At 55.8% G+C, this 26,260-nt stretch overlaps 11 protein-coding genes across 11 annotated transcripts; 4 read left to right on the top strand and 7 right to left on the bottom strand.

Annotated features, from left to right (window-relative positions):
- Positions 1-1,299: 1,299 nt before the first annotated feature.
- On the top strand, positions 1,300-2,520 carry N657DRAFT_641117 (uncharacterized protein). The gene has a single exon (XM_062792088.1). It carries the CDS (start codon positions 1,513-1,515, stop codon positions 2,182-2,184), a length of 672 nt encoding a protein of 223 aa, XP_062650945.1. The 5' UTR covers positions 1,300-1,512; the 3' UTR covers positions 2,185-2,520.
- Positions 2,521-3,055: 535 nt separating this feature from the next.
- N657DRAFT_564424 (kinase-like protein) lies at positions 3,056-5,848 on the bottom strand (the record flags this gene model as incomplete). Its single annotated transcript, XM_062788279.1, has 2 exons — positions 3,056-3,949; positions 4,007-5,848. The coding sequence occupies 2 exons, from the start codon at positions 5,846-5,848 to the stop codon at positions 3,056-3,058; spliced, it is 2,736 nt and encodes a 911-aa protein (XP_062650944.1).
- A 764-nt stretch (positions 5,849-6,612) lies between these two features.
- Positions 6,613-7,068, bottom strand: N657DRAFT_565030 (ribosomal protein 60S; the record flags this gene model as incomplete). Its single annotated transcript, XM_062788330.1, has 3 exons — positions 6,613-6,659; positions 6,716-6,848; positions 6,910-7,068. The coding sequence occupies 3 exons, from the start codon at positions 7,066-7,068 to the stop codon at positions 6,613-6,615; spliced, it is 339 nt and encodes a 112-aa protein (XP_062650943.1).
- A 499-nt stretch (positions 7,069-7,567) lies between these two features.
- On the top strand, positions 7,568-9,312 carry N657DRAFT_195931 (uncharacterized protein). Its single transcript, XM_062786177.1, has 3 exons — positions 7,568-7,814; positions 7,873-9,057; positions 9,141-9,312. Exons 1-2 carry the CDS (start codon positions 7,809-7,811, stop codon positions 9,013-9,015), a joined length of 1,149 nt encoding a protein of 382 aa, XP_062650942.1. The 5' UTR covers positions 7,568-7,808; the 3' UTR covers positions 9,016-9,057; positions 9,141-9,312.
- Positions 9,048-9,796, bottom strand: N657DRAFT_195904 (uncharacterized protein). Its single transcript, XM_062786176.1, has one exon. The coding sequence runs from the start codon at positions 9,532-9,534 to the stop codon at positions 9,079-9,081; it is 456 nt and encodes a 151-aa protein (XP_062650941.1). The 5' UTR covers positions 9,535-9,796; the 3' UTR covers positions 9,048-9,078.
- Positions 9,770-11,126, top strand: N657DRAFT_653472 (ribosomal protein S8e; the record flags this gene model as incomplete). Its single annotated transcript, XM_062794409.1, has 7 exons — positions 9,770-9,815; positions 9,985-10,418; positions 10,598-10,646; positions 10,713-10,827; positions 10,879-10,880; positions 10,937-10,970; positions 11,021-11,126. The coding sequence occupies 7 exons, from the start codon at positions 9,770-9,772 to the stop codon at positions 11,124-11,126; spliced, it is 786 nt and encodes a 261-aa protein (XP_062650940.1).
- A 968-nt stretch (positions 11,127-12,094) lies between these two features.
- N657DRAFT_653471 (peroxisomal membrane protein 4) lies at positions 12,095-13,074 on the bottom strand (the record flags this gene model as incomplete). The annotated part of the gene is made up of 5 exons (XM_062794408.1): positions 12,095-12,492; positions 12,561-12,691; positions 12,763-12,789; positions 12,857-12,972; positions 13,048-13,074. The coding sequence occupies 5 exons, from the start codon at positions 13,072-13,074 to the stop codon at positions 12,095-12,097; spliced, it is 699 nt and encodes a 232-aa protein (XP_062650939.1).
- A 1,047-nt stretch (positions 13,075-14,121) lies between these two features.
- Positions 14,122-15,722, bottom strand: N657DRAFT_661389 (FAD/NAD(P)-binding domain-containing protein). Its single transcript, XM_062795094.1, has 5 exons — positions 15,365-15,722; positions 15,298-15,324; positions 14,907-15,232; positions 14,575-14,862; positions 14,122-14,505 (listed from the first exon to the last, which is right to left on the bottom strand). The coding sequence occupies exons 1-5, from the start codon at positions 15,527-15,529 to the stop codon at positions 14,244-14,246; spliced, it is 1,068 nt and encodes a 355-aa protein (XP_062650938.1). The 5' UTR covers positions 15,530-15,722; the 3' UTR covers positions 14,122-14,243.
- A 125-nt stretch (positions 15,723-15,847) lies between these two features.
- N657DRAFT_641111 (uncharacterized protein) lies at positions 15,848-18,841 on the top strand. The gene is made up of 3 exons (XM_062792087.1): positions 15,848-16,797; positions 16,871-17,901; positions 18,325-18,841. The coding sequence occupies exons 1-3, from the start codon at positions 15,986-15,988 to the stop codon at positions 18,753-18,755; spliced, it is 2,274 nt and encodes a 757-aa protein (XP_062650937.1). The 5' UTR covers positions 15,848-15,985; the 3' UTR covers positions 18,756-18,841.
- A 270-nt stretch (positions 18,842-19,111) lies between these two features.
- Positions 19,112-21,209, bottom strand: N657DRAFT_653468 (general substrate transporter; the record flags this gene model as incomplete). Its single annotated transcript, XM_062794407.1, has 9 exons — positions 19,112-19,358; positions 19,449-19,452; positions 19,524-19,708; positions 19,856-19,912; positions 19,995-20,092; positions 20,155-20,599; positions 20,685-20,842; positions 20,903-21,092; positions 21,178-21,209. 9 exons carry the CDS (start codon positions 21,207-21,209, stop codon positions 19,112-19,114), a joined length of 1,416 nt encoding a protein of 471 aa, XP_062650936.1.
- A 1,455-nt stretch (positions 21,210-22,664) lies between these two features.
- Positions 22,665-24,410, bottom strand: N657DRAFT_564858 (glycoside hydrolase family 43 protein; the record flags this gene model as incomplete). The annotated part of the gene is made up of 2 exons (XM_062788317.1): positions 22,665-23,254; positions 23,315-24,410. The coding sequence occupies 2 exons, from the start codon at positions 24,408-24,410 to the stop codon at positions 22,665-22,667; spliced, it is 1,686 nt and encodes a 561-aa protein (XP_062650935.1).
- Between the last annotated feature and the right edge of the window lie 1,850 nt (positions 24,411-26,260).

The raw sequence follows: 26,260 nt of genomic DNA, 5'->3' as shown, positions 1-26,260 counted from the left end.
CCGACGAGACCTGGGTTACTGGTGGCCCGCATAGGAAGCAGTATGTAACCCGGCGTCAAGGCGAGGAGTGGGATCCTACGTGCATTGTGGAAAAGCATCAACGCAAGGGTGGCTGGATGTTCTGGGGTTGCTTCTCTGGCTTAGGCAAAGGCCCTGGGATTTTCTGGGAAAAGGGTTGGGGGAAGATCAACGCCGAAACCTACCGCGCACATACTGTACCTGTGATTCACGGCTGGGTACAGTTGTGCAAGGAACAGCTTGGTGAGGATCTGATCCTGATGCAAGATGGTGCTCCAGGGCATGCAGCCGCAGAGACGAAGGAAAATCTCAGAGAGCGAGGCATTGTTGTGATGGAATGGCCACCCTTTTCACCGGACTTGAACCCTATTGAGTCTTGTTGGAATTGGATGAAGGACTGGATCGAAGACCGGTATGGCCTTGAAGAAAAGCCCTCGTACGAAAAGCTACGTCAGTATGTCAAGGAGGCTTGGGAGGCACTACCGGACGACTACTTGAGGGAACTGTTGGCCTCGATGCCAGATCGGTGCAAGGCGGTGATTGCAGCCAAGGGTATGCATACAAAATATCAATTAGTTGTTTACTGTATTTACTGTGGAAGAGTGTGGATACCTTACTCTCGGTTAGCGTAGGTACCCCGCATGGAGATTTTCATTACCCATCATACCACAGTAACGCCAACTCAGTCGTGCTGAATATTGTTTACGGGTTTCAGAGCCCCAGCTGGTGGTTCAATTAGGGAACGGCTAGATCGCACACGGCCACGGCTATATAGCACGGCGCTATCCCTGATTCGGCAGGGCTCCCGCGGTGCCCGTGCAGCAGTACAATCGTGAATTTCCTGACAGCTGCCAAGCGGGCCACAGGCCGGCGTCTGCCCAGAGCACACTACAGCAGCCGGCTGTTGCCCCAACTTCCCGCTTCAACTTCCATCCACAACCTGTTACCGCCAGGATGCTGCTAACCTGCAGGAGCTGACAATCGCAAGCAGCTGCATGGAGCACACTGCTAAGCCGTAAATGTGTAGTTCATAGTCAGTACCTTCAAGAATATCACAAAAGCAATGGGAATGAGCTCATGTTATTTGCGTTGACTTCAATTGAACGGATTGATCAAGCCGACGCAGCTTCTGTGCCTCCACTTGGCAGCTGTCAAGAAGTTCACGGTTGTACTACTGCACGGGCACTGCGGGAGCCCTGCCGAATCAGGGATAGCGCCGTGCTATATAGCCGTGGCCGTGTGCGATCTAGCCGTTCCCTTCAATTAAGAAGAGAGGGCCGACTTGTCCACCTTGCGGAGCCATACGCTCACCGAGGTGAGGATCAGCAACAGACCCACATATTTTCTGCCGGCCGCCAGTCGACTTCAACCCATGAATTTTGCACCATATATTAGCTGCCAACTCCAGCCCATCGCGGAGCCCGACACCGCACTGCGACGGTCTATTCCCCTTACCTCATCCGACCCAATTGACCACAAGCGGCACAGCTCACGATGAGCAGGGCACTGCTGCGCCCCGCGCTGGAGCTGCGCGCTCCTATCACGCGCCTTCTCCAGTCCATCCGCCCGAAGACGGTAACACCATTACTTGGCGCGACAGCTACAATATCGGTGCGCTTCTTCAACCAGACGACCCAGCACGTCGAGCAGCCCACGCATCCCAACCCAGCCGTCGTAGCTAACGCCACCTCCTCCCTCGCCTCACAACGGCCCCCGCTCTCCACACAACCCCAACACCAACCACCACCAACACCACCTTCAACCCCCCTAAGCGAGTCAGTCCGCGCCCTCCTCCCGGCCCTTGCCGCCCAACCAGGGCACTACATCACGATCCACATCCACGGCGTGCCCTACCTGGTGACCGAGGGCGATAGCGTGCGGCTGCCCTTCAAGATGCCCGGCGTCGAGCCGGGCGACGTGCTGCGGCTTAACCGGGCGACGGTCCTCGGCAGCCGCGACTTCACGCTTAAGGGCGCCCCTTACGTCGACGAACGGCTGTTTGAGTGCCGCGCCGTCGTCATGGGCACCGAGTCGGAGCCGATGCGCGTCAAGATCAAGAAGAAGAGGCGGTGCCGCCGCACCAAGACGGTCAAGAGCAAGCACCGGTTCACGATGTTGCGGATCAGCGAGCTGAAGATCCGGACCGAGGCGGTGAATGAGAGTTGATGAAGGGGCTGAGGCGTTTGTACCTACTGAGCTTCTGGGGCCCGGGGGCATGGTTGGGACAGCACGGCATAGTTGGTACAGATGAAGGTGCGTGGACTGAGGCGCTGGGCTGAGGCGCTGGGCTGAGGCGCTGGGCTCTGTTGTTGATAGAATGGGAAGGGATCCGGTAGAAGAGGCACTCCATGGCTAGTTGTCGTGGGCACATATGTGGCGACGGATGCCGGAGACACACGGACATATGTGTCCGATGAGGGAGTAACTGCCATAGACATGTATCATATCTGAGGCTATTGTCTTACAAATGACCTGGACCATGCCAAATGTGTGATTACGTTGCCAATATGGACAAAAGGGCGCATCATCGGACGTCTGACAATCGACAGCAGCTTATGTCATGTTCGTCTAACCTGTGAATGCCAACATGAGAATAAGACCACATCAGACGACCTGCCAACAAACCTGTCTGCGCGAATCGAACCAGACAACACAAGCAGCGCAGCAGGATCGCAACCAAATGAAGCGCGGCAACACCGTGTCATAAACTCCACTTCCTATAGGGCGGTTCTGTACATTGACACCCAATTCATTACAATGTATATCTGACACCTTTTCTCATCGTGATATGAAGAAAGCCGGCCTGTATCCAAAACCCATCAACAACCCCTAACTCCTGGCTTCCAACCATCAATTCTCCCCATAACATATCAACAAAGGCAAACTCGTTTGCCTGCCCCGGGGTATAAGAAAGCAACCAAGTGTGGGGTCTTCGAATCCGAACATCTCCCTCGTTCCTCCTTCCATTCGATATCCAACACGAGAATACCAAGCGCCCATTGATCGCACAAAAAATTCTTCCTCACTTATCCCCCCTCTACTGCTGTCCCTCGCCAATCCCATTCCCACCAGGATTCCCACTGCGGGTAGCCAAAGACCTTTTGCAACTAGCCCAATACGCCGCCGGCCACACCTTCAAAACCTCACCGTCGGCCGCCTCCCCGCGCCGAACGCGCTGCACCACATCCCAGACGACATCACGCAGGAGCTCCTGTGTGAGAGGAATAACCTGGCCGTGGTCCGCAGCAGCAACGATATCCGGTGATAGTTCCAGTGGGTACAGGAACGGGTCGGTCGGGGAGAGCAGCTCCTCGCAGGAAGGGCGCTGCGACGCGTCTCGGTTCAGGCACCGCTTCATCGTGCGGAGGAGGCTCGGCGGCACGCGGACGCCGTGCTCGGTCTGCTCCGGGAACTCGATCGGATAGCTCCAGTCTTTGATCGCGTTGACGCGGGCCGCCATGGTCGGAACTTTGGCAAACGGACACTGCCCGTACACCATCTGGTACAAAATGCAGCCCAAACTCCACACGTCGCTGGACTTGCCGAGCTTGAAGTGTTTCGGCCGGTGGGATGGTGGGGCGTTGAACTGGCCCTTGTAGGCTGATGTGAGGGCGTATTCTTTGGAATCCATCAATGACTCGGGCGACATATAGTTTGGCGTGCCGATCTGCGCATCGCGGTGCACGTTGACCGTCATGTCGGTTTGGATGGCATTGGCGATGCCGAAGTCGATGACTTTGAGTCGTCCCTGGGCAATGACAAAGTTGGCCGGTTTTAGGTCCGTGTGGATAATGTCCTTGTCATGCACCGCTTGGACGCACTCGACCATCTCCTTCCACCAATATCTTACAAAAACTGGATCAAGCCGACTGTCCTCGGAAGTGCGGCTTCGGAGAAGAGTGTTGAAATCAAGCTCACCAGCCTCTAGGACCTAGAAAGACATCAACAATTGCGCTTGTTCAACTGGATCTTCGGAACTTTGACTTACAAGGCTGAGCATCTTTTTTTCGGCGTTGAACTCGTGGTCGATAAGTTGAATAACCCGACCAACTCCAGCCAATCGCTGTAACAGGTCAATTTCACCTTGGTATCCCTTGATGACTCTCTCGTCCAAATTTTCGAGGGACACGCGTTTGAGGGCAAGTAGCTTCCCGTTTTCCGCCGAGACACGGTACACCTTACCGGACCCGCCGCGACCAAGCGAATCGAGTCTGGTATATGTCTTGCCGTTGACGCGAAGCAAAAATTGCCTCTTCTTGCTGGCTTGCGTGGCAGCGGAGGCCCCTGCCGCGGCAGTGGCTGTCTCGACCACTGACATCCTCGGCGGCGGAGGTGGCGCTGGCCTTTGAGCAGCGTTGTGGGATCTTGAGGTCAGGATTTGGTGATTGGGAGCGGCATGACCGCGGTGGACTGGTTCAGGGACATCGGCGTTCGTGGCGGCCACGGCTTGAGAAGGGGCCTTTGCATTTGGGACGGACGGAGGAGGGTTGCTCGGCCGCATCATGGGGGGAATGGAAGGTGCGAGTTCGAACGGCGCGTCGTTCTCTTTGTCCTCGTTGGATTTGAGGCCAGGCGGAGTTGGCATTCGGTAAGCCAAGGGCCGGTAGCTCTGCTCCTGCTTTCGCTCACTGACTGGGGTGATGAAAGTGGCCTTGTGTCTCCGGAGAGCGGCCCTGGCGGAGTCCTTGCTAACCGGGCTGCCGGACGCGGCAAAATCAGGGTATTCGGAGGCGCCCGGTGAGGGAGCATCTTGCTCCGGCCCAGACAGAGGCTGCTGGCTGCCGGGGTCCTGACCCGAGCCGTACACATCCCCCTCTTGTTGACCATCAGCCTCTTCCTCGCTCTGTCTTCGACGCCCACGACGAGCGGGGCCGGAAAGGAAACTTCCTGGGGTCTTTCCAACTCTCTTGAGTCTCAATGAACTTTGCGGCGCTACTGCCGCCGGCGCGGGAACGACGGCCGGAGCATGTCGAAGCTCGCGATCAATTGAGTGCGCACCGTGTCTAGACCGTGCCTCGGACGAGCCCCCTGATGTCGGCTTCTGTCCCGACGACTCGACCGCAATCCTGACGGTCCTCACGGGAATCACAGGGGTTCTTTCCGGCTGTTCTTGAAGCGCCGCAACTGGAGACTGGATGTCCTGGACCTTGGAACCATCCGACGTTTCAGGCCTCTTTCCCCGAGTGGACGATGAAAGTGAATTCCGAAGGCTGTTCCGACGACTGCCATTGAAACTTGAGTTATGTGGCCCGTTTGCTGAATTCGGCGCGTGGAGGCGGACTACACGTTTCCTGGGCGCGGGACTGTTCTCGCGGCTCCCAACAGGCGAAGGATTCCTCGACGGGGGGTTACTCCCGCTTCGCGCCGTACGGGTGCGGCGAGTACTTGGAACGAGTGAATCCTGATCCGTGGATGCTAGCGGCAATGGGGCAGGTATGGAGCTCCTTCTCGAACCAGTTCGCGAATGGGGTCGACTGGGTGGTGAGGGTGGTCGTGAGGCAGGTGCCCGGTCAGACTCTCGAGTCCGCTTCCATGAGGACTCATGGTCTCCGCTGGTTGTCCGGAGGGGTGCCGCGATGGAGCTTCTGAGAGGATGTGATGACCGGTGTGGACCGGAGGATGCTGGCGCATCGGCAGACGAGGCGTCGGAGGCGTGACTGCCCCCTAAAATAGCTTTGGTGATAGCGCTCAGCTTCATAGGCCTGAGCATCTCATCATCAGAGCTGTCAACGGTTTGAAACTGCTCGGCCTGGCCGCGGAGAGCCAGTCTGGCCGACGTCCTCCTGGCCAGTGAAGCATGCTGGCCTCCCTTTGCCGCCGTCAGCGACATTTGCAAGTCGAGGGAATATGTCGAATGTCGTGTCCCGGCGCGTCGCGGTGATGCCCTCCTTCTTGACTCGGATACGGGAGAAGAGAGTACGAAATCGAAATCGGAGTGGTGTATTACGGTTGAGAGCAATGTTGAAGCATGAGGAATCGCGCTGTTTGGATCGCGAGCGCTGGTTGCTGCTGTGCACGGAAAGTTTGAGGGAGGAATGTGAAATGCAGCGTTCGTTGACATGAAAACAGCTCGGGACCCACAACCATGGACACCGCTTAAATGGCTGCAGACGCGTTGGCCCAGCAACAAACCAATCATACACAGATCGCAGGAGATTTGCCGAGCAAGTGGTTCGCGATGGGCTGATGCGACCTACCCGTCTGGGGAAAGCGCCAAATTCTCGCCATTCCAGAGCCTGGAAACTTCGGCTTCACCCACAATGCTTCTTAGGTTGCGGTCGGCATTTGGACTGTGGGCGAGGGATTACTCAATCGCCAGCGGATATCACACATGACGATCGCAAGCCATACGGTACCCTCACAGTCCACTGAGACTCTGTGTGATACGCGACGCAAACACATCCGAAGACACCCTTGCTATTTCATTGTTCCAATCTATATGGCACTGCAGCCAGGTGAGAGCAAGGCCCTGCATGCCGAAGCAGCCCAAGCCCGCGGCTCGAGCAGCGCCGCAAGGATACGTAGAGCCCGCTAAGGCTCTTCGGAAACGCCCACACAACTGGAACCGGTTTCGCGGCGCTTGTGGTGGGTTGCTTAATCGAAGAGACCGAAGCCCATGTCCTCGTCGGACTCCTCCTTCTCTGCGCAATGGTTAGCAAGTGCATGGCTGAAGCAATGATCTGCAGGGCAGACATACCCTCCTCCTTCTTCTCTTCCTCCTTAGGAGCCTCAGCGGCGGCACCGCCGGCAGCAGCGCCACCAGCAGCGACAGCACCGCCAGCACCGCCGGACGGGACGGAGGCGAGCTTGGAGGAACCCTCAGCAATGAGCTGTGCCACGTTGTCAGCAAATTGGACATTGTTCGAACCGAGCCAGCAGAGTTCTGCGCACCTGGTTGATGTCCTTGCCCTCGAGCTCAGAGAGCAGCTTCTCGAGACGCTCATCATCAGCCTCGATGCCAACGGACTCGAGGACAGCCTTGATATCGGCGGCCGAAGGGGAGGCGTTGCCGCCGAGGCCGAGAAGGAGGTAAGCGGCGAGGTGCTTCATTTTGGTTTATCTGTTTCCACTTGGTCGTCAGTCTCGTGCTATAGCCCCCAGACGTCAAACTGACCGCGGAAGAACTCACCTGTTGAGGAGCTTGGAAGAACAAGAGAGGTCAATCAAGTTTAACCGCAAGTTGGGCGGAGAAAGACTCTTCTTAGTTCTGGTCGGTGTTGGCTGCAAGGAGGGTTCTCAAGAGTCAGACCGATTTATTTTGTAATTCTTCCAATTGTGAGCCCGCAAATTCCCACCCCACTTGTCACCTGACCTGCTCAGCTTAGGGCAGTCCGATGATTTGTTCACCAGGCTGCTGACATAAACATCGCTGCGGGACCGAGCGGCGAAGCCGTCGACACCTGCCTCAGCTTCTGCTGCCAGTTGGTTAGTCCGGGGACCAAAGCGGGTCCCTGTCCCCTCCAAGAAGTTAAATAGCGGCTGGGGGCCAACCTGGAGGCGCAAATCGACCACGCAGACTTCCTGTTCTTGCAACAAACGCGCACATTCCACCGTTACGACCTCGCGCGATATTCTCTCCGGAGGTTGCTTGACCCATACTTGGGGTTTTCACGTCAAAAGCGGCTCAAGCGGACTCAACAAAGTGACGACTTGGAAACGCGTGACTCGTTTTGGTTCTTGAAATCCACGTGTCTTCTTCGATGACTTGGCAGCAAGGTTGGGTGTGAGGCTGGGGAGGGTTTAGGAAAACTGTGGCATCTGTACTTTGACACCACGGCGCACTTGTCACAATGCCGGTAAGCAGAGATGCATCTCGGCAGCTTCTGGGTAGATGATGTTGAACTGTTCTGCCAGATCCTCGATTTGCTAGCATCGATCACGGGGGAAACGCCGAAACGGTCGCCGAAACCCATCCCCAATACGAGCATCATCCTGCCCAAGCGAAAAGCCGAGGATGAAATTCGGCCAGTCGCCGCGAAAGTGGCCCGCACTGGTCCGGCGCCCGAGAAGGCTACGCGGCCTGTCGCTACTCTCTCAAAACCATTACCTCGCCCATTAGATACGCCCCTTGGCTTTTCTAGTGACAGCCAATCCTCAAGGCCGCAGTCGAGCGTGGACAAGAAGGCGTCGAGTGAGAAACCGAGCGCAGCTACGTTCAAGGCTGCCGGCACGGGGGCTACACTGGGTAATGGCATCAAACCGTTACCTGCCCGGCCTCTCCCGAACCGTCCGAGCCCTACAGATTCCAATCCACTTAAAAAGCGGTCCTTTGCAGAGATCATGGCTCGGGCGAAGGCAAACTCGGAGCAAAGGGAGTCTCTGGGAAAAATCCAGCACAAGATGGTCGAGCGGAGCATGACCATGAAGGAGCGCAAGGAAATGAAGGCGGGCACATTGAAAAGGACGAAGATGGAGGCGAGGAAGGTAGCGAGTGGCCAGGTCAGCGCCGCAGGCACATCTTCAAGAGAGGCGGCCAAGGGCCCCGGTGCCCGGAATGGTTTGCCGTCCGGTGCTGCTAACGCCAAGAAGACGCCGCCAGTCGAGGAGAAGAAGGTGAAGAAGGCGGCTTTGGCGACGACGGGGTATACTGGCACCGCACGGCCCCGGCCCGGCGTGTCGACTACCGCCAAGCCTGGCGCCCCAGGTCGTCCCGGTTCCGAGACCCGGGCTCGCGACAGACCTAAATATGGTGGCCCACTCTCGGGCCCGCGGAACAGATATGAAGAAGACGATGAGATGGACGACTTCATTGTTGACGACGAGGACGAGGCAGAAACAAGCTATGGTGGCCCGGGGTATCGTTATAACTCGTACGAGGACGAGTCCGACATGGAGGCTGGTCTTACAGATATTGAGGACGAAGAGCAACGGGCCGAGCGCCAAGCTCGGCGCGAGGATTTGGAACAAGAGGCTCTGGAAAGGCGGCTGAAGCAAGAGAAGGAGGAACGGAGGCGCAGGCTGCTCGCCGCTGCGAAGTCCAAAGCTGCCGGTCGCTGACCTGGTTGCTTGATGCAGCGTGGAGGGCCAGGATATATATGGGTGCGTGGTGTTCTTGGGTGGTTATTTTTGGGCAGCACTTGGGGTTTGGCGTTGACGTTGACACACGGCGTGGGCATTTCTAGAGGGCACATTTCCACATCCTGCATCTGCGTGGAGTTCACGGTTGGGCGGCGGGCAACGCACGTGCCAGGTATCCGGTACTGTTGTCTCAGAGCTGTAATCATTTATCCAGTCTGTTATTGCAACACATCTGCATTCTCTGGCGATGCCGTTTTCCACTGAGAAGCGTCTGTTGCTGCTCCTCTTCTGTTGTTGGTGTCCCTCGGCTTTGTTCCGAGTCATCATGCGCGGTCTCACCGATCTCGCCGAGCTACTCCTACTCCCTGAATAAGTCTCCAATTTTCTTAGCACCTTCCATCTCGCCATAGTGTATGCAGATTCAACCCATTCCCATTTTACCATGATCATGTATTTCGGACCCTTCATCTCATTCTCGACTCTGGAACGAACCTTCATGGGCAGTGTGGGGAATCATGGCACAGTCAGCCCACCCCATGCGTCATCAGCCAATAGCATCACAGAGCAAGCTCTTGCCCCCCACCAAGAGCCTGCCACCTGGAATCCTGATAAGACCTTTGAATTTTTATCATTGAATCTGACGTCCAAAATCGAGTCCGATAGCCGCAAATTGGATTCATTAGACATTGTCAGCCTTTTGTCGTGAGTCCGTTTGACGGCACCAGCAGGCACCATGGTCAGTAGCCCGTCCTTTGATTTGCGCCGACCCCGTCTAGTCGGTCAGCATGACCCTCGCTAACCGCTTGTCTTGCACGACTACAGCCCCAGAACGAGTACATCGGTATGCTTGCCCTTACCGAGCGACCAACCCCAGTTACCCCATTCTTCTTCGACGCTTCCACCTGAGAATATGCCGTCCTCTAATACATTGCTCTTCGTGACGAACAGAACGGCATCGCAAGCTCCACGGCAGGCGCCTGGACCACGAGGAGCGCACGCGCAAGAAGGCCGCCCGCGAGGGCCACAAGCAGAGCGAAAATGCGCAGAATCTGCGCGGCCTGCGGGCCAAGCTGTACGCCAAGCAGCGCCACGCCCAAAAAATACAGATGCGCAAGGCCATCAAGCAGCACGAGGAGCGCAACGTCAAGGGCGCCCCCGCCGAGAAGGAGCCGTCCGAGGCCGTGCCCGCCTACCTGCTCGACCGCGCCAACCCGACCACGGCCAAGGCGCTGAGCTCGCAGATCAAGAACAAGAGGGCCGAGAAGGCCGCCCGCTTCTCGGTGCCTATCCCCAAGGTCCGCGGTATCAGTGAGGAGGAGCTCTTCAAGGTGTACGTGATGGGTCCTGTTGTGGAGTCTGCTGAGCGGGAGGTGGTGCTGACGGTGTGGATAGTGTCAAGACGGGCAAGAAGGTCCAGAAAAAGGGTATGTTCTCTTGGAAGGGCTCTGTTCCGCCAGTGGAGCCATGCTAACATGCAAATAGGGTGGAAGCGTGTTGTCACAAAGGTTGGCTGGCGTCGGCAACCCCATTCCGCAAAGTATGATGCTGATTATGACTGCAGCCGACTTTCGTTGGGCCTGACTTCACAAGACGGCCGGTTAAATACGAACGCAAGTTCTTTTCCATTCCTTTCTGCTCTCGACGGATCACCGGAACGAGAATTTGACAGCGCGCAGGTTTCATCCGGCCCATGGGTCTCCGGTACAAGAAGGCGAACGTCACACATCCGACCCTCAATGTCACCGTCCAGCTCCCTATCTTGGGCGTCAAGAAGAACCCCAGCAATCCTCTGTAAGTTGACATCATGGCGTCTTTGTATGATCACCTGCTAACGGTCCCCAGTTGTATGTTCTAAGAACTCAGGTTTGAGATTTGTTCAAAATACTAACTGAGGGACCAGATACCCAACTGGGTGTTCTAACCAAGGGTACAATGTATGTCGCGGCTCCCTCCAGCTTGGCTGGCAGTTGCTAATCTGTTACAGCATCGAGGTCAACGTCTCCGATCTAGGTATCGTCACAGCCTCGGGCAAGATTGCCTGGGGTCGCTACGCGCAAATCACAAATAACCCAGAGGTATGCCTTTGCTGAGACAGCGCCCTGCCGTGACAATTCTGACTCTCTCGGTAGAACGACGGCTGTCTGAATGCTGTCCTCTTGGTATAGCGTCGGTTGGGTGATAATATCGAGTATATCTGGGTGGGTCTGCAAAAATGGCAAACTCGGCATGGGATTGGCGTCTGGTGTTGATGGTGGACCGATATCATATACGATGTCTTGGTTTTCTGGGCCTTGTCGGTGCTTTGTTGAGTCCAGATTTTGACTTTGTGGTCGACGAGTCTTAGTTCTTCCGATGGAACTACGCCCATCAGGGGAAGAGGCCGAGATAAGACTTGATGCCCTTGCAAGGCAACCAACGGGCGGCCGAGGTTGGCCCTCACTGAGCCCTTATTGAGCCAATATGACTGTTCAAGTGCTATTTGTGGCCAAAGCGAACATCACTTCAAATGCGCGACTGGCACGCATCGTGAATTGTGAAGCAAGGCCCTAGCGGTTGGTCACGCATCAAAGAAACGCCAGGAGATGTATCTACCTCCCTTGAAGTGGAGCAAATCCCCACGAAGCCGATCGAGAACAGCTGCACGCAGGAACAACGAGAAAGGGGGCACCACCACCAAGGACAGACACCTGCACAACTCAATTTCATGGTTAGACAGACGTTTTTCCCTTCTGATCTCTCGCTCACCTGCACCCACCTGCGGCATGCTGCCAATCAGATTCTGGATAAACCGCTACTTCCTAAACCATTTCCAACGCAACGCTTGGCCTCCCTAACCACACATCCGCCCTCCTCTCTTCCGAAACCCATGTCGCTGTGTACATACCATCACTCAACAATCGCCTTCATGTCCAAAACACGGTAAACAAATCAAAAGCTTGACCAGACCTTCAGAGCTGGACGAGGGATCAAATCAGCCATCCCAAAACGCCGTTGTATGCAGGGTGCCTCCCCGCTTCTAACCAAGTCACCCAGCCCTCCGTCTACCACTCCCCCAAACTCACTTATTGTGCCACAGGAAAGTCCTCAACCCATCCCATCGATCCGAATCGGCATAGATATACGTCATGCTACTCCTCAAGCTCGGCTGCAGCTCGGCGGCATGGTACTTGAACAGGTGCATGACTGCCGCCCACGAGACGCTGGCGAAAACGGGCCAGGCGTAGTAGCTGATGACGGCGCTGTTCCGGGGTTCCGACACGACCGGCAGGCCGAACCCGCCTCGTCCGCCGCTGGCGCGGGGTTTCACGGCCAGCCGCGCCAGCGCGAGCACCACGCGCGCGAACACGTAGATGACGATCTGCTGGCTCACGCTCGAGATCTTGCCCGTGCGCGGCGAGCGCCGCCCGAAAACGATGTAGCCGCCTAGTAAACCGGCGAGAAAGCTATCGTAGGGCCCTGTTTGTTGGGGGAGGTAAGCATTAGCGATGGGGCACAGGACGGTAGAGGAGGGAGGTATGTCTTGCCTTCTTTGCCGGGCGTCGGACCGTAGTGTTTAAGGAGCAGACAGATGGCCTTGTAGATGGTCGCGAATTTTGCGAGATTGCGGGCGTGGGTGCGTGTTGCGCGAAAGACGAGGCGGAACTTTTCTCGGAGGCTGCGTTCGGGGAGGGGGCAGGGTTAGCTGGTTTGCGAGTTTGCGGCAGGGCGAGTGTCCGGGAGACTAACGTTCCGGAGCGGAAGAGAATGATCATGCTGTTTGTTTTGTTCGTCAGCCATTCAGTGCCGCCAGTTAATTATGCTGGGCAAGGTCTTGTCATACACGAGCGCATGCGGAAACCGAACTTTGGTGCCATAAACGGCTCCATTGCGGGCGCCCTTGACGATGGACAGCAAGTCATGGTATCTTGGGTCGAGGATGATGCGCTCGGCGGCGGCCTTGTCTCGCGGCGTTAGAAACAGTCTCGAAAGCCTTTCCTTTGCAGCGTCAACAGTATTCATGTCAGATCGCACCTTGAGGGACCCGAGCGACCCCGACATGATGCCTCGGCTTATTCGCAGATGAGTTGGGCGGCGCGCGACGGTTCAGTTCGGTGCACTGTGCACTCGGGGAGTAAAAAGCCGGAGTCTACCTCATCGAACTCGAATATCAAGGGACGTCTGATGACAGGGGCAAAGCGCGTCCGTGGCAGGTCGCCGTAGATGACCTGGAAGGTAAAGGTACAGTTCGGGCCGGCATGTGTAAATCCGGGGGAAGTCCACGGCACTTGTCGGCTCAAAGTCCCCCGATCGCACGGGGACAATGTTAGCCTTGACTTGGCGCCTCGGAACAGGGGCTGGAGTGGTGGGGCCCAGGCTCTGCATATCCGGGGTATTTGCATGTGAAAGCGCCTTCCACCCGCCAAGTTCGCAAAGAGACAGTCTTAACCGTCAACCTCCGGACTGTCCCTGCCGAGATGCCAATTCTGGGGATTCTCTCGTTCAAGAAAACATTACCTGTACTGCTTTTGAGACAATCTGGGGATGATGAAGGAACGGTGATCTTGCACTACCCTAAACCTCAAGGACATCAACGAGCCATCGATGAGCAGATGAGGTTAACCGTTACGTTTGAGTAACTAATGGTGCGAGAGAGCCCAGGGAATACCATATGCAATGAATATCTCATTTGCTTCTCGTCTCAGATCGTGGAGAATGTGCGGCACAATCGGCAAGAAGGAGCTGGTGGAACCCTAAGCAACAAGGCCTCATAGTGAAATGACGTGTGTACGAGCCAAGTTCGTTGGGACGAATGCGTATGTTTCGCTTAGACCCGTATCTTGTACAAAACACATGCACATCGCCAACGCCCAAGCAGCGGTTTGTTTAAGTGATTGTTTTTCTGAAACTGTGATTCTGTTCAGACGCCGCGATCTGGACCATCGCTTGATGATGGCTTGAGAAGTGGAGCATGAACATTGCAACTGAGGTCATTGTGTGAATATTTGGGGAGACTCCGAGAGAGTAAGTCAACCCATGTGGCATCAATGACGCACTAGTGGTTAAGTGACACGAGCTCACCACTCCCCTGCACGATGACCGATTGCTACCTTACACTCCTTAACTGAGTGACATTCGTCAGAGTTTAGTTTCGGGTCCCATGAAGAGTGGAGATATGTAAGGTAGTTTGAGGATCAGTGAAAACGATAACCGTGTGATGATCTCCCTAATTATTTGTCCCCCACCATACTCTCGTAGTCCGGGAGATACCCATCACCAACCGTCTCGCGAATGCCCATGAGATCAGCAATGTTGACTTTGAGAAAGGAAGCAATTCCCACCATGAAGTTCAGGACACCGATGCTAAATGCTGATCCCGTCATGTTCCATTGCTTCTCGGCTCTCTCGGGGATCCCTTCCTGCATAGCTTTGACGAAGGGACGAAAAGGCTTGTTCGTAGCGGTCGAGCGCAGCGGCAAGGGTGTCTGGGTCCTTGTCGATGTCGGCCCGTCCTCGCTGGCAGAATCTGCCAATCTCGTCGGCTAAAATGTAAGCTCCCACAATAGCGCAAGTAGTGCCATTCCGGACAGAGCCGTTGGGCAGTGAGCGGCTTCTCCGACGAGCGTGACGTGACCCGACGACCAGGATTTCAGCTTCACGAGACCGAGACGCTCGCAGTAAAAATCGTCAGCCGCCCACATGGATTTCAGGATGTCCTCCGATATCCATTTGGCACCCCTGAAGATGTCCGCGAAAGCTTCCTTATCCTTCTCGACATTCCCCCTGAAAACATTCTCCAGCCAATCCGGGGCAGGATTGCAGGTGAGCAGAACCTGCATCTCCTCCGGACTGTGTCTTTGGGTCGTGATTCCGCGCCTTCCCGGGGCGAAGACGTGGTGAGGTACTTCTCTCCCTTTTGCATTGGCTGACGCACTGTGAAGTAGGCCATGTAGAGGGCTGGTATCCGTTGAACCGCGTCCGGGATACCAGGGCCGAGCATCATCCTGCGAGTGCGGGACCACTGACCATCAGCGTTGACGAGGAGGTCAAAGGTATCCGTCCTGCCATCTTCAAAACGAACGTTGACTGAGGTGTCTTTCTGCTCAAAGCTGGCCACGGATGTTCCGAAGACGTATTTCGGCGGTGTTCTGCAAGCGTTGGCGGCGTCATAGTGAAGGCGACACAGGTTACCTCTCATGATCTCGAACTCAAAGTCAGGCTATGGCGGCCGGTGCCGGAATAGTTTGCTGGGAAATAGCCACGGCGCCGGCCTGAGCCGTCAACAATCTGCATTCCCTGCTCCGGCGCTGCCTTGGCGGAAAGCACCCTCAAAGCCCATTCCTCGAAGGACTTCAGTGCCGGGGCCACGGAGGTCGATGTGGAGGCCGAAAGCACGCAGACTGGTGAAGTGCTCGACAACCGGGATGTCGTGGCCTTGTCTGACAAGCCAGAAAGCGAGAGCGCTGCCCGCGACGCCGCCGCCGCTGATGAGGACTCGAAGAGCGACTGGATCCATAGTACATCCAGGCGGTCTCAGACTGCGTCTGCTTCTGGGGGCTGCGACTTCGCACCATAAGACTTGAAGAAGGGAGGCGAAATGCACTGTTCATGTGAAGCCATGCTCAGGGTGTTTCTGTCCATTACTAGAGTAGGTAACTAACCGTAAATTAACTCAGGTTGTTATTGATCATTTACGTGCCAAATCATCAGGTTATACATGACTTGCTCCGGTGCTGTGCGAGTCTTCCGACTCTTCTCGGCCGAGAGGGAATATTTGACTGCTGTAAGCACCATTGAAAACCCGTTTCTGCTCGGCAACTTCTTTCACTTATCCCCGACCAACGACAAGTGCCATATCAAATTCGAACAACCGAACTCTGGAAAGTCAAATTCTTACTTTTCTACCTAAGGCACCTTATTTAAAGGCCAAGGAGGCCGGTGACAACTCATCATTCGGCCGAGGTCTTCGTTTATGCAGAGTCAGACAGAACAGCAGTCAACAATCCGCCGACGCCGAAGGCCGGCCCTCTCTTGTCGGGAATGTCGCCGCCGGAAAATCAAATGTGACCATAACAAGCCGTGCGCCCAGTGCGTTCGCCATAATGCGCAATGTTTCTACAAGCCATTTGCCGACAAGGATCCTACAAGACGCCGAGGCCTACAGTCAACTGGCGGATCGAGAGTCCGAGATGATGGCAGCCCAGTCGGCTCACGGCCAACCACTGTTTCTGCCGCGAGTCCTCCGCCCACCGTTCCAATCCCCTTGGTCACACCAGAGCATACTCCGGATCAGATACCCATTCTCCGTGATATTTTGCAGAGAATACAGAAACTTGAGACCCTCTCGGCATCCGGAAGTGGAAAGGGTAACCATTCCTCCCCCAAGGCGTCGCCTGAAGCTGCTCAGGGTGAGCCGGCCCAGCGTTCTCTTACACCTCAGCCACTGGCAGCGGCACAAGGATGGCAGTCTGTTATGAACAACAAGCCGCGGGATTGGGGCCGCAGCCGCTGGGTCGGCGGTGCGCCTGAGTTCACCGCCATCATCACCTGCTACAGCGAAATCATGGGTAGGGGCACTGGGGATACATCGTATCACAGCCCTGAAGCGGCGGTCTTGGTTTCCCAAGCCGGCCATCTTCTCCGGAAGTCCAAAATCGGCGCGAAGAGCATCAAGGTCGATCGGCCTGCTCCGAGGTTGAACTCGCCTGGCGTCGTCCTGACGCTGCCTCCGCGCGAGACCGCTGATGCAAAGGCCAGATTGTACTTTGCGGCGTTTGAGTCAACGTATGTCTGTACCCGGCGATGCATCGCCGCCACTACCTTATTTACTCCGTTTTCCTGACTCACCAGTATTCAGGCATCGGATCCTCCATGTTCCTACGTTCTGGACCGAGTATCAGAGATGCTGGGACCACCCAGACAGCATCACAGCCGACCTCCGTCTCAAAGTTCTACTCGTCATCGGCATTGGATCAAGTCTCTACGACCACGGCGATGTGACGGCCACACATCGCAACACCGAGTCAGTCCAGCAATGGATATGCGCTGCTCAGACTTGGATTTCCGGGCCGGTAGAGAAAGACCGCCTAGACATCACGGGCTTGCAAATCCACTGTTTAACGATGCTGGCCCGTCAACTCTTTGCCATCGGTGGGGATACGGTGTGGGTCTCGATGGGATCTCTTGTCCACGGAGCTATGCAGATCGGCCTGCACCGCGACCCCAAGCATCTGCCAGCCATGCCAGTCCTACAAGCCGAGCTCCGCCGGCGATTATGGGCGACCATTCTGGAGCTGGTTGTTCAATCATCGCTAGACGCATGGATGCCACTACGCATCTCACTCGACGAGTTCAACACTGAACACCCGTCCAACATCAACGATGATGAGATAGAGGAGTCCACTACCGTGCTCCGATCACATCCCAGAGACAGATTCACCTCCACGTCGATGCAGCTCGCTATGCTCGACTCGCTTTCCACTCGCTTCCGCGTCGTCCAGCTCCTCAACGACCTTCAATCTAACCGCTCATACAACCAGTTCCTCACCCTGACCTCTGAGCTGACCTCTGCCCTTCAGGCTTACACCACCCTTTTCACACGCACAAACAGCAACGAGAGCAACGGCCCAACCCCGTTCCACCGCAACCTCCTCGACTACTTGGCCCGCCGCTTCATTGTGCCCCTGCACTTCCCCTACAGCCATCAGGCTCGCACGAACCCAATGTTTCACTACTCGGTCAAGGTCAGCCTCGACGCCGCCCTGGCGCTGGTCTCGCCCGGGCTGGATGACGGCGGCATGTTCGCCCGCCTGATGGCCATTAGCGGGGGGCTGTTTCGGGAGGGGATCCGGAGTGCCACGGCGGCGATCAGCTTGGAGTTGCTTGCTCGTGAGTGTTGGCCAGACTCTCAGTATCCCCTTTCTTCTTCTCTCATTTTCTTCTCTCCCCTTCTTTTCTTCTCTTCTTCTCCCCTCCTCTTCTCTCCTCCTCTTCTCTCCTCCTCTTCTCTCCTCCTCTTCTCTCCTCCTCTTCTCTCCTCCTCTTCTCTCCTTTTTCTTCTGCCCTCTCCTTCTCTCCTCTTCTTCTCTCCTCCTCTTCTCTCCTCCTCTTCTCTCCTCCTCTTCTCTCCTCCTCTTCTCTCCTCTATCTTCTGCCCTCTCCTTCTCTCCTCTTCTTCTCTGGCCTCTACCATCCTGTGCCTTTACATTATTTACCCCAGCCTTTACCTAGTATCCGCGCGTTCACCTCGTTAGCTATCGGTATGGATGCATAAAGAACAAAGTCTAACACATTCATCTTTCCTTCGAACAGACGTCGAAACACAACGTCGCGATGGCTCCCTCCAGCGCACCAGCCAGTGGCGCGACTTCCTCAAGCAAGTCGTCCGCGACCTGGCGGCGCTCTCGGAGGAGAGGATCCGCAAGGGCGAGACCAACGTCAAGAGCCACATGTTCTTGAGCATGGTGCTTGCCCATGTGGAGGCCATCGAGGAGGACAAGCCGGTCGAGGTCGCCGTGGCGAGGGCGGCGCGGGATAGTCTGGAGATGTCGGAGCGTTGGCTGAGCTCGAGGATGATGGAGGGATTGGGATTCGTAGGCCATGAGATGCGGGCTGGGTTGGGGGGTTCGTCTTCTTCCGGGGAGGGTGGGATTATGGACGAAATTGATGGGTTCGGGTTTGAAGGGTTCTCTGGGGAGGAGTTTGCCTGGGAGACCTTTTTTGCTGATGGGCGGTTTGGTTAGGGAGTTGCAGTGATTTAAAGTCTTCATTCTGTCCCGACATAGAGCCAGTAAGATAGTGTGCCAGCGTGTAATCAAGTGGCTATTTCACCCTCTGATGCCCAGAGACTGATCCGTGATTTCCTGGAGTGACTATCGACGGCATGAGCGGTGCTGGGTGCTCTTCAGATTTCGTGTCAAATAAGAAGTGGCAACCACAAATTGGAGATCTCGCATAAGGTAGTTATTCCTATAATGTAATCTGCACTAAGGTACTTTAGACAACGATAGAGCAAACCCCTGGGTCTTGCTATAATACAGTTCTACCTTACTCAAGGCTGAAGCAGGCCAATCCATCTTTCCCCCGGCTGGTCACTGTCTTAGACGGACTCCTGCTTTTTGGTAACCGTCTCCAGAGCGACAGACTCAGGCTTGTTTTCGTTGCCGAGAGTAATGGGTGCGGTGTGCTCCATGTCTTCGACAAGGCCTGGGCCCTTTGCGACATGGTCAACGCCGCCAAACAATGTGTCCATTTGCTCCAGAGTCACGTTCTTGGTCTCGGGAAGGAAAAGGTAGGTGAAGAAGGTCAGGAGGACGTTGGTGGTCATGAAGAAGAAGAGCACTTTACTGCTTTTTTTCAATGGATTGGCGTGGTTAGAGTGAGCGTGTTCGTATCAAACATGACGTGGCACATAAGAGAAAATGGGTTCAACTTACAGGCCTTCGTTCTTGAAAAAGATGGGAAAGAACTGCTGGAAGATGGTGTTGGCCATGTCTTGCATCTGGATCAACATGCCGGTACCCTGGCGCGGACATGCATTGGGAAGATCTCTAATGTATGAATCCAGACCACAGCGCCCCAGGATGGCTTGAAGAAAAAGGCAAAGGCGAAAGCGAGCGTGGCAATTCCAACGCCGACGCTGTAGGTCTTGGAGCCGTTGATATCAAGGGTCGTCAAACCGACGACACCAATGAGCCTACAACAATCTCAGCTGAGAGTTCCCCTATTCCGGAATTGTCTGGAAGGGTTTCGGGAGCAATGCGCAATCTTGCGAGCAAGTAGGCTCCTGAGACAGCCATAAGGGGTATCCAATGTCCACAAACAAAGAAGATTGTTGGCTTACATTGTGCAGATAGCCATGCCAGTGGCACCAACCATGAAGGGCCACTTTCGTCCGAATCTACAAAGACACGAAGAAGATTAGCCCAGCTCGTCCTCACGCACGGACTTGCGGAAGCCAGTTGTGGTCAAGTGTAATTTACCGATCGACAGTCCAAGTAGCCTTAAGGGTGAATAGGATGCCAAGCATGCGGTTGAGAGCGTTGATCAAGTTGACGGTATCGACATTGTTGAACACGTTCTGGTAGATGCTTGTGACGAGTACGAGTTGAGGGTGCCCTGGCCGGTAAGTTGCCGGCCAACGTTGATGATGAAGGCGAGAATAACATGCTTGCGGATGGCCTTGTCCTTGATGAGGGCCATGTAGGCTTCGTGCTTGCGGGGGGCCGCCTCCTTTTCGTAGGCAATGGCCTTCCGGATGCTGAGAATCTCGGCGTCGACTTCCTCGGTCGATCGCACCCTCATCAGCGCAGCCTTTGCGCCTTTGTAGTCATTCTTCTTGGCGATCAGCCAGCGGGGGGACTCGGGAAGGAAGGGGAGCTGGGCGCAAATGATCAGTGGCATCATCAGCTGAAAGATGACGACCATCTTCCAGTCCCAATGGCCAAGACTCGCCCGGTTCCTGGCACAGGCGAAGTTGAACCAATAGGCGAGAAAAGATTCGACTGAGAAGAACATCTGCCAGAAGGACTTGACTTTTCCTCGGATTCTGGACGCGGTCACCTCGCGATGTAGATGGGGCCAGAAGCTAAGACAGAGGAACAGACATCAGACATGGAGCACACTCTTGTAATTTGCTGACAGTTTGCTGCCCTGTGGTCTCAATGGCCAACTTACTAGTAGCTAAAGCTGTCCCAACGCCGATGAGAACACGGCCGACCATGAAACAGGCCAGACTTCCATTAGCCGGCGGGAAGGCCTGTAAAACTGTGGCGACGACGGTGATCATGCAGCCAATGCCCATGCCAATTCGACGGCCAAGGTAATCGGACTATACCCGCACAGAGTAAGTACTGCCCAAGGTAGGTCTATATGTAAGCGGCAACCTTACTGTAGGACCGCTAAGGAACCATCCTGTGATGATTGCGCCAATCGTGTAGACGGTGTTGACGAGACCAATCATGTAAGGGTCGGGATCGCCCATGGCTGACTTCCAGTTCTGGGAAGCCTGCACCGAGTTGAAGACACTCGAGTCATAGCCCATGAGAATTATGCACCCGGCCGCCACGAGCCCGGCGTACCTGTGAAGAGCCCACGATGGTTGGTGAGGACGGGTCCATTGTTTCTCAAAGAAAAGAGCCTTGGTAAGGAAGGACAGGGACTAACCAGTTGTACCAAACCTGCTTGGAGAGACCCATCTTGGGTAGGGCAAGGCAATATGCGAGGCCCGGACGGAGTTAAAATTAGTTGGGAGTGGCCAGATGAGGTGGTCAAAAGGGAGCAGAGTAACTCTGGCGTCTGGACCTATCCACTTATCTATACCGCGACGGCATCGTCTTGAACTTCAAGCTGGAGGTACTTGTATTACCTGGGGCAGGACCAAAGGCTCTAAGATCCCGAGCTTGTGACTCGTGAGGTGAAGAGCGGGCCACGGTCCAAGAAGCTGGCTGCGATCAGACCATGGACTGCGCGTGCCGCCGGCAGAGAAGACGAATTCAGAGACCGCATAGCCTCTAGGAACCTTGAACTGCCCCGAGAGCCGAGCCGGCGTCTGGGTTCGGCGTGTAAGTGTTACCCAAGCGGCCGCCAAGGACGCTTGTATTCCTTTCGCATGATGCAGCCAACCATCGGGAGGTGCTCGGCAGATCTTCAAGACGAATCCCCGGGCCGATTGGGGGGAAAACAAAATACTTGCAAACCCCAGAGCTGCAGAGCAGCGGCACTTCGTGTCTGGTCTGAATCCTTTTCCTGCAACCCCAAATACTCAGATGCAGCTAACCATCAAAGTCCTATAGGGACACCTCTGCGCCCCCCATGACTGAGGCGAAAACAGAATCCAGGGCACTGGCACTCTCTATTTTTCCTGAAGTCTTGCGTGATGCACTTACCATCTTCCGGGCCTCGGAGTTTAGAGGCTTATCCCAGAGCGCATGTGATGATGTGACATTGGTGGCGCCAGGGTGAGCCTGGAGGAGTGAAGCTGGGGGGTTTACATTAGATCTGTCACGGTGCAGTGCATGACTGACTGTCTTACTCTCATCCTTGGATCGCACAAGTCATGACACGAGTCTGGTGTGGGAGGGGGATGGAGGTGTCTCTGGTTAGCGCCATGCTCTATTACCATTTTTTATGGTCTCCCAGATCCCGCCTAGGCTCTAGCTCTGCCTAACATGACGGACAACATGGTCATCAACTTGAAATTGGCTTTCTTCTGATGATTCGAATGATCTACGGCACATATACTCAAAAATTAATCAACCAGGTAACTTGAGCTCGTAAGTATATGTAAAGGTTGGTGATCAGCAAAGTCAGGTACGTTTTGAAGCTGGATACGGTAGGGACCTAGGGACGTCTGATAACTCGTCTCCCTTAATGTGATTATCCTTATCAATGTGATGCCAGGGTGCCAGAGAGAGGCAGCCCAATTATTCTATGAGCCGGCCATCGCATGCTCCTGCAGCGTGCAACGGCTTGGGCCAACGGTTTGAAAACTTCCAGAGCAGTCTAGCCTAACGCTTAAATCATAGTCTACCTAAGGTAAGGTTCCAAGTCATGGTCCGTTCAAACGCTGCAAGCTCTCCATAAATAAGGTAAAAGGTGAGATGGAACTAGGTACCGAGCTTATGCTGCCCCATATGAACGCCGGCACTCGATCAAAAGGGCCGCTCGACAATCTCAATGTCCCAAAAGTCTGCCGGGTCTAAAACTGGTTCGCTCTTCCCACATGCGTAGATGCCGAACATGGCGCCGGCGAAGGCACCGCCCACGGGTGGGTAGATGGTTAGCGTCTCGGTGTCAAAGGACACACTGGTGCCAATTTCGCCAACCGACAGCGTCAGCTTGTAGTCGGTCGGCGTCGTGTCGATAGTGAGCTGCACAGCGTCATCGGCGCCGAATATCAACCCGCAGTCGAGCAGCGGATACGAGACCTTCAGCTCGCCGTTCTTTCCCGTTGGCTGCCGCGCGATAACTGTCTGTGCCGCTGCAGCCTCTTCCGACGGCTCCACGATGCCAACGCCGATGGACGCGAACGAGTACTGGTTCCACCACAGCGTCACGCCCGACTCGTAACCGAGCCTGCTGGGCTTAAAGTTCATCTTGGCCCGGAACGTCTCGTTGTATCCGGCCTGCTTCCACAACAGCAGCGCCGGCGACTCGGGGCTCGTGAGCTCGTAGCAGTTGCCATACAGCCTGAGATAGCCGGGCCGCTCCGTCAAGGAGTAGCACTTCTTGATTGGCGTGTCTGCTCCCCTGTCAGCTACAGTTTATTCTCAAGCATTGTTGGGGTCAAGGGACAACTCACTCTTATGATACCACCCCAATTCCAGGTCAGGCCTAGACAGATCAGCTCTCCAGCGAACACCGTCTGGCCCCGCCGTCCGCGCCTGCACAACAGGCTCGCGCCCGACAGTCTCCAACGCAACGTTCTTGCCACGGTTAAACACAGGCCAGTCGTCCACCCAGTCCACCGTGACCAGGAACGTCTCCCTGCCCAGCTGCGGCTCCGCCCACTTGCCCTCGCGGTTCTTTGCCGGCCGCACCCCGAGCAGGACACCCCACCATTGCCCCCGCCCATCTTCAAAGATATCACAGTGCCCCGTGCGCTGGACCTCCTCATCCGGGCCGTTGTACCACAGGGCCTTGCCCTGGCCCTCCCACGGACCATACGGCCCCTCGGTGCTCCGGAACACCCACTCTTGGTGGCCCGCCTCGGTACCGCCCTCGGCTGTGAACAGGTAGTAGTACCTGCCCTTGCGCATGATATGAGAGCCCTCGGCCACACCGAACGGCGAGGACCGGATCACCTTGGGCGGCGTCAGCGTCCGGCCCGTCGGCAGATCGATTTCGGAGACGTGGATGGCGAAGTCTTTCAACCCGAGCCCCGGCGTACGCCGGGCCATGCGCACCGTCGTGCTTAGGTACACCTTGCCGTCGCCGTAGCCGTCGTCGTCCCAGAACAGGTCCTGGTCAAAACCCGGATTGTCGAAATACACGGGCTCGGACCAGGCGGCCTCGTCAAAGATGTCGTCGGTCCAGACGTAGAAGCCGCGAGGGAAGATGCGCTCGTCGGCGCTCGGCCGGTACCGTTGGAACACGCCGTTGGTAAGGTACCAGCGCTTCTCGCGGGGGCGGTAGCGCAGCGTGCTCGCCCACGAGCCAGCGCCGGGCTCGACCGTGCGCATGTCCAGCTGGCTGCGCCGGTTGAGGGCGTGGCCGATGAGCGTCCAATTGAGCAGGTCGGTCGAGTGGTAGATGGCTGCGCCGGGGAAGAACTCGAACGTCGACGTTGAGAGGAAGTACTGCGCCGGCGTCGTCGACGTCGCCGGCACGACGCAGACGGTCGGGTCCGGGTTGAAGCCGCGGATGACGGGGTTGGTGAAGGTGAGGTCGCTGCCCATGTTGTTGGTTGCCTTACTTCTAAGAGTAACGCGTATATGGAGCTCCACAGAATGACCTTGAGATGAAGCACTACTAAATGGGCAAGTTTCTGAAATTGGTATCCAGCCGGTCGCATGCCTGTCGAACCCCCAACGCTTTAAGCCTCAGGGTGTCTCCCGGACCTACATGGTCACATTGGTGACCTCGGCGACGGTATTGTCCTTCCCCGTTTGCTTATCCGTATCTGTACATGACTCTCCCTCCTTTCTTAGCCTGCAGCCTGTCCACACGTGGGAAATGTTTTCTCCAGCAATCACAAGCAGCGCCCCTTCGCAACGACAGTGGGGCCTCGAACCCCTCTCGGGGCCGATTCCTTCGGTCGTTCGGCGTCGTCAAAGCCGCTGTGTCCCGGTGAGACATCGCCCTTCGCCGAGTTCGGGATCTATGAAATTGCCCGGGGTCTGGTTGTTCCGGGCGATGGGGGCCGTCTTGGTCAGTGCAAGCCGCAGCGTGTCAGACAAGCTGAGACGGGAAGAGCACGGCCGTGAGAAATATTAGTGCCGTCTCTAACCGGGGTCGCATCTGACAATGAATGCTTCTGTTGCGACGCCAAGGTAGTAGGGACTGGTAATGCAGAATGCAGCTGTACCGATGAGATAATGGTATTGACGGTACGCCTGACCGCGCGCTGACCGCTGGCTGGCGCCGCACGGACCTTAACCATCCAACGTATGCGGGCATATGTACGGATTGTGACGGAGAGCACACCCTGGACTCATGCTCTCTTCGGTGGGTGGCCTGTGCGGCCACTTATCCTTCACGCGACGCAGACGCGCATCCTGTATACTCTCACTCTTCCTTTCCTTAGCTTTCGATTAGCAAAATTGAGTCGGCATTCGCAGTGCCCAGTGCATCGCCCTGATGCCACTAGTCTCTCACAGATAGGATAAGGATATATATAAATGGAAGTACGAGAGCTAGCACGATAGCTAGCACGAAGCTCCCTACTAGAAGAAGAGGCCTAGCAGCAGAGGCCTCTTAGAGCGTTCGTTTTTCAAGTCTTACGCGAAACATAGAGTCAGAACGTGATTTCCGAATTATAACTGTCGTCTACGCAAAGTAACGGCCCATTGAGTCCCAACTTCGCGCCTATCGAAAAGGCCTGGCAGGGACCAAATGTCACGAACCAACCATATGTACTGTGTTACAGACCCGGTGGGGCACAAGACAGAACACCAGAACCAATCATTCCCTCAAGGAAGCTGCAGGCACCCGCACGAGGCTCACACGGTAGTCGTGGGGGGCCGGGCGATCTGCAGCCTTCTCCCAAGAGGCACGAAGACATGGCAGTCAGGGGATGCAGAAAGCACGATCGACCTGGTACTAGCTTCTTCAGAACTCGCAGACCAGCTACTTAGGTGCAGGATTCATCCCTGTGACCACGGATCTGATCACAGAGCGATCGAGACGATATTCGACATCGCAATAGAAGACCGCCCAACGGAGACGAGACTTCTCTTCAAGAATGCGCCGTGGACAGAGATTAGGACCAGGGTGGCGGCGAACCTAAGGAACATCCCCTGGGGTGGCAGCGTCCAGCAGCAGACAGACAGGCTCATGGCAGCGGTAACCGAGGCGGTCTACAGCCTGACACCCAAAGCCAAACCGTCACCATACGCCAAGCGGTGGTGGACAACAGACCTAACTCGGCTCCGCCGGACCTACACTTTCTGGAGAAACCAAGCGAGATCACGACGCAGGATGGGGCAAACATCGTTGGAGCTTGAACAACGAGCCAGGACGGCAGCCAAGGAGTACCACGATGCTATCCGCAGACAGAAAAGCTCACACTGGAACGACTTCCTTGCCG

This window comes from Parathielavia appendiculata, assembly GCF_033297405.1.
Source record: "Parathielavia appendiculata strain CBS 731.68 unplaced genomic scaffold N657scaffold_2, whole genome shotgun sequence".
In the NCBI taxonomy this organism is placed as follows: Eukaryota; Fungi; Ascomycota; class Sordariomycetes; order Sordariales; family Chaetomiaceae; genus Parathielavia; species Parathielavia appendiculata.
Note: the sequence above shows the minus strand (reverse complement) of the source record. Positions and strands in the feature narration are given on the sequence as shown.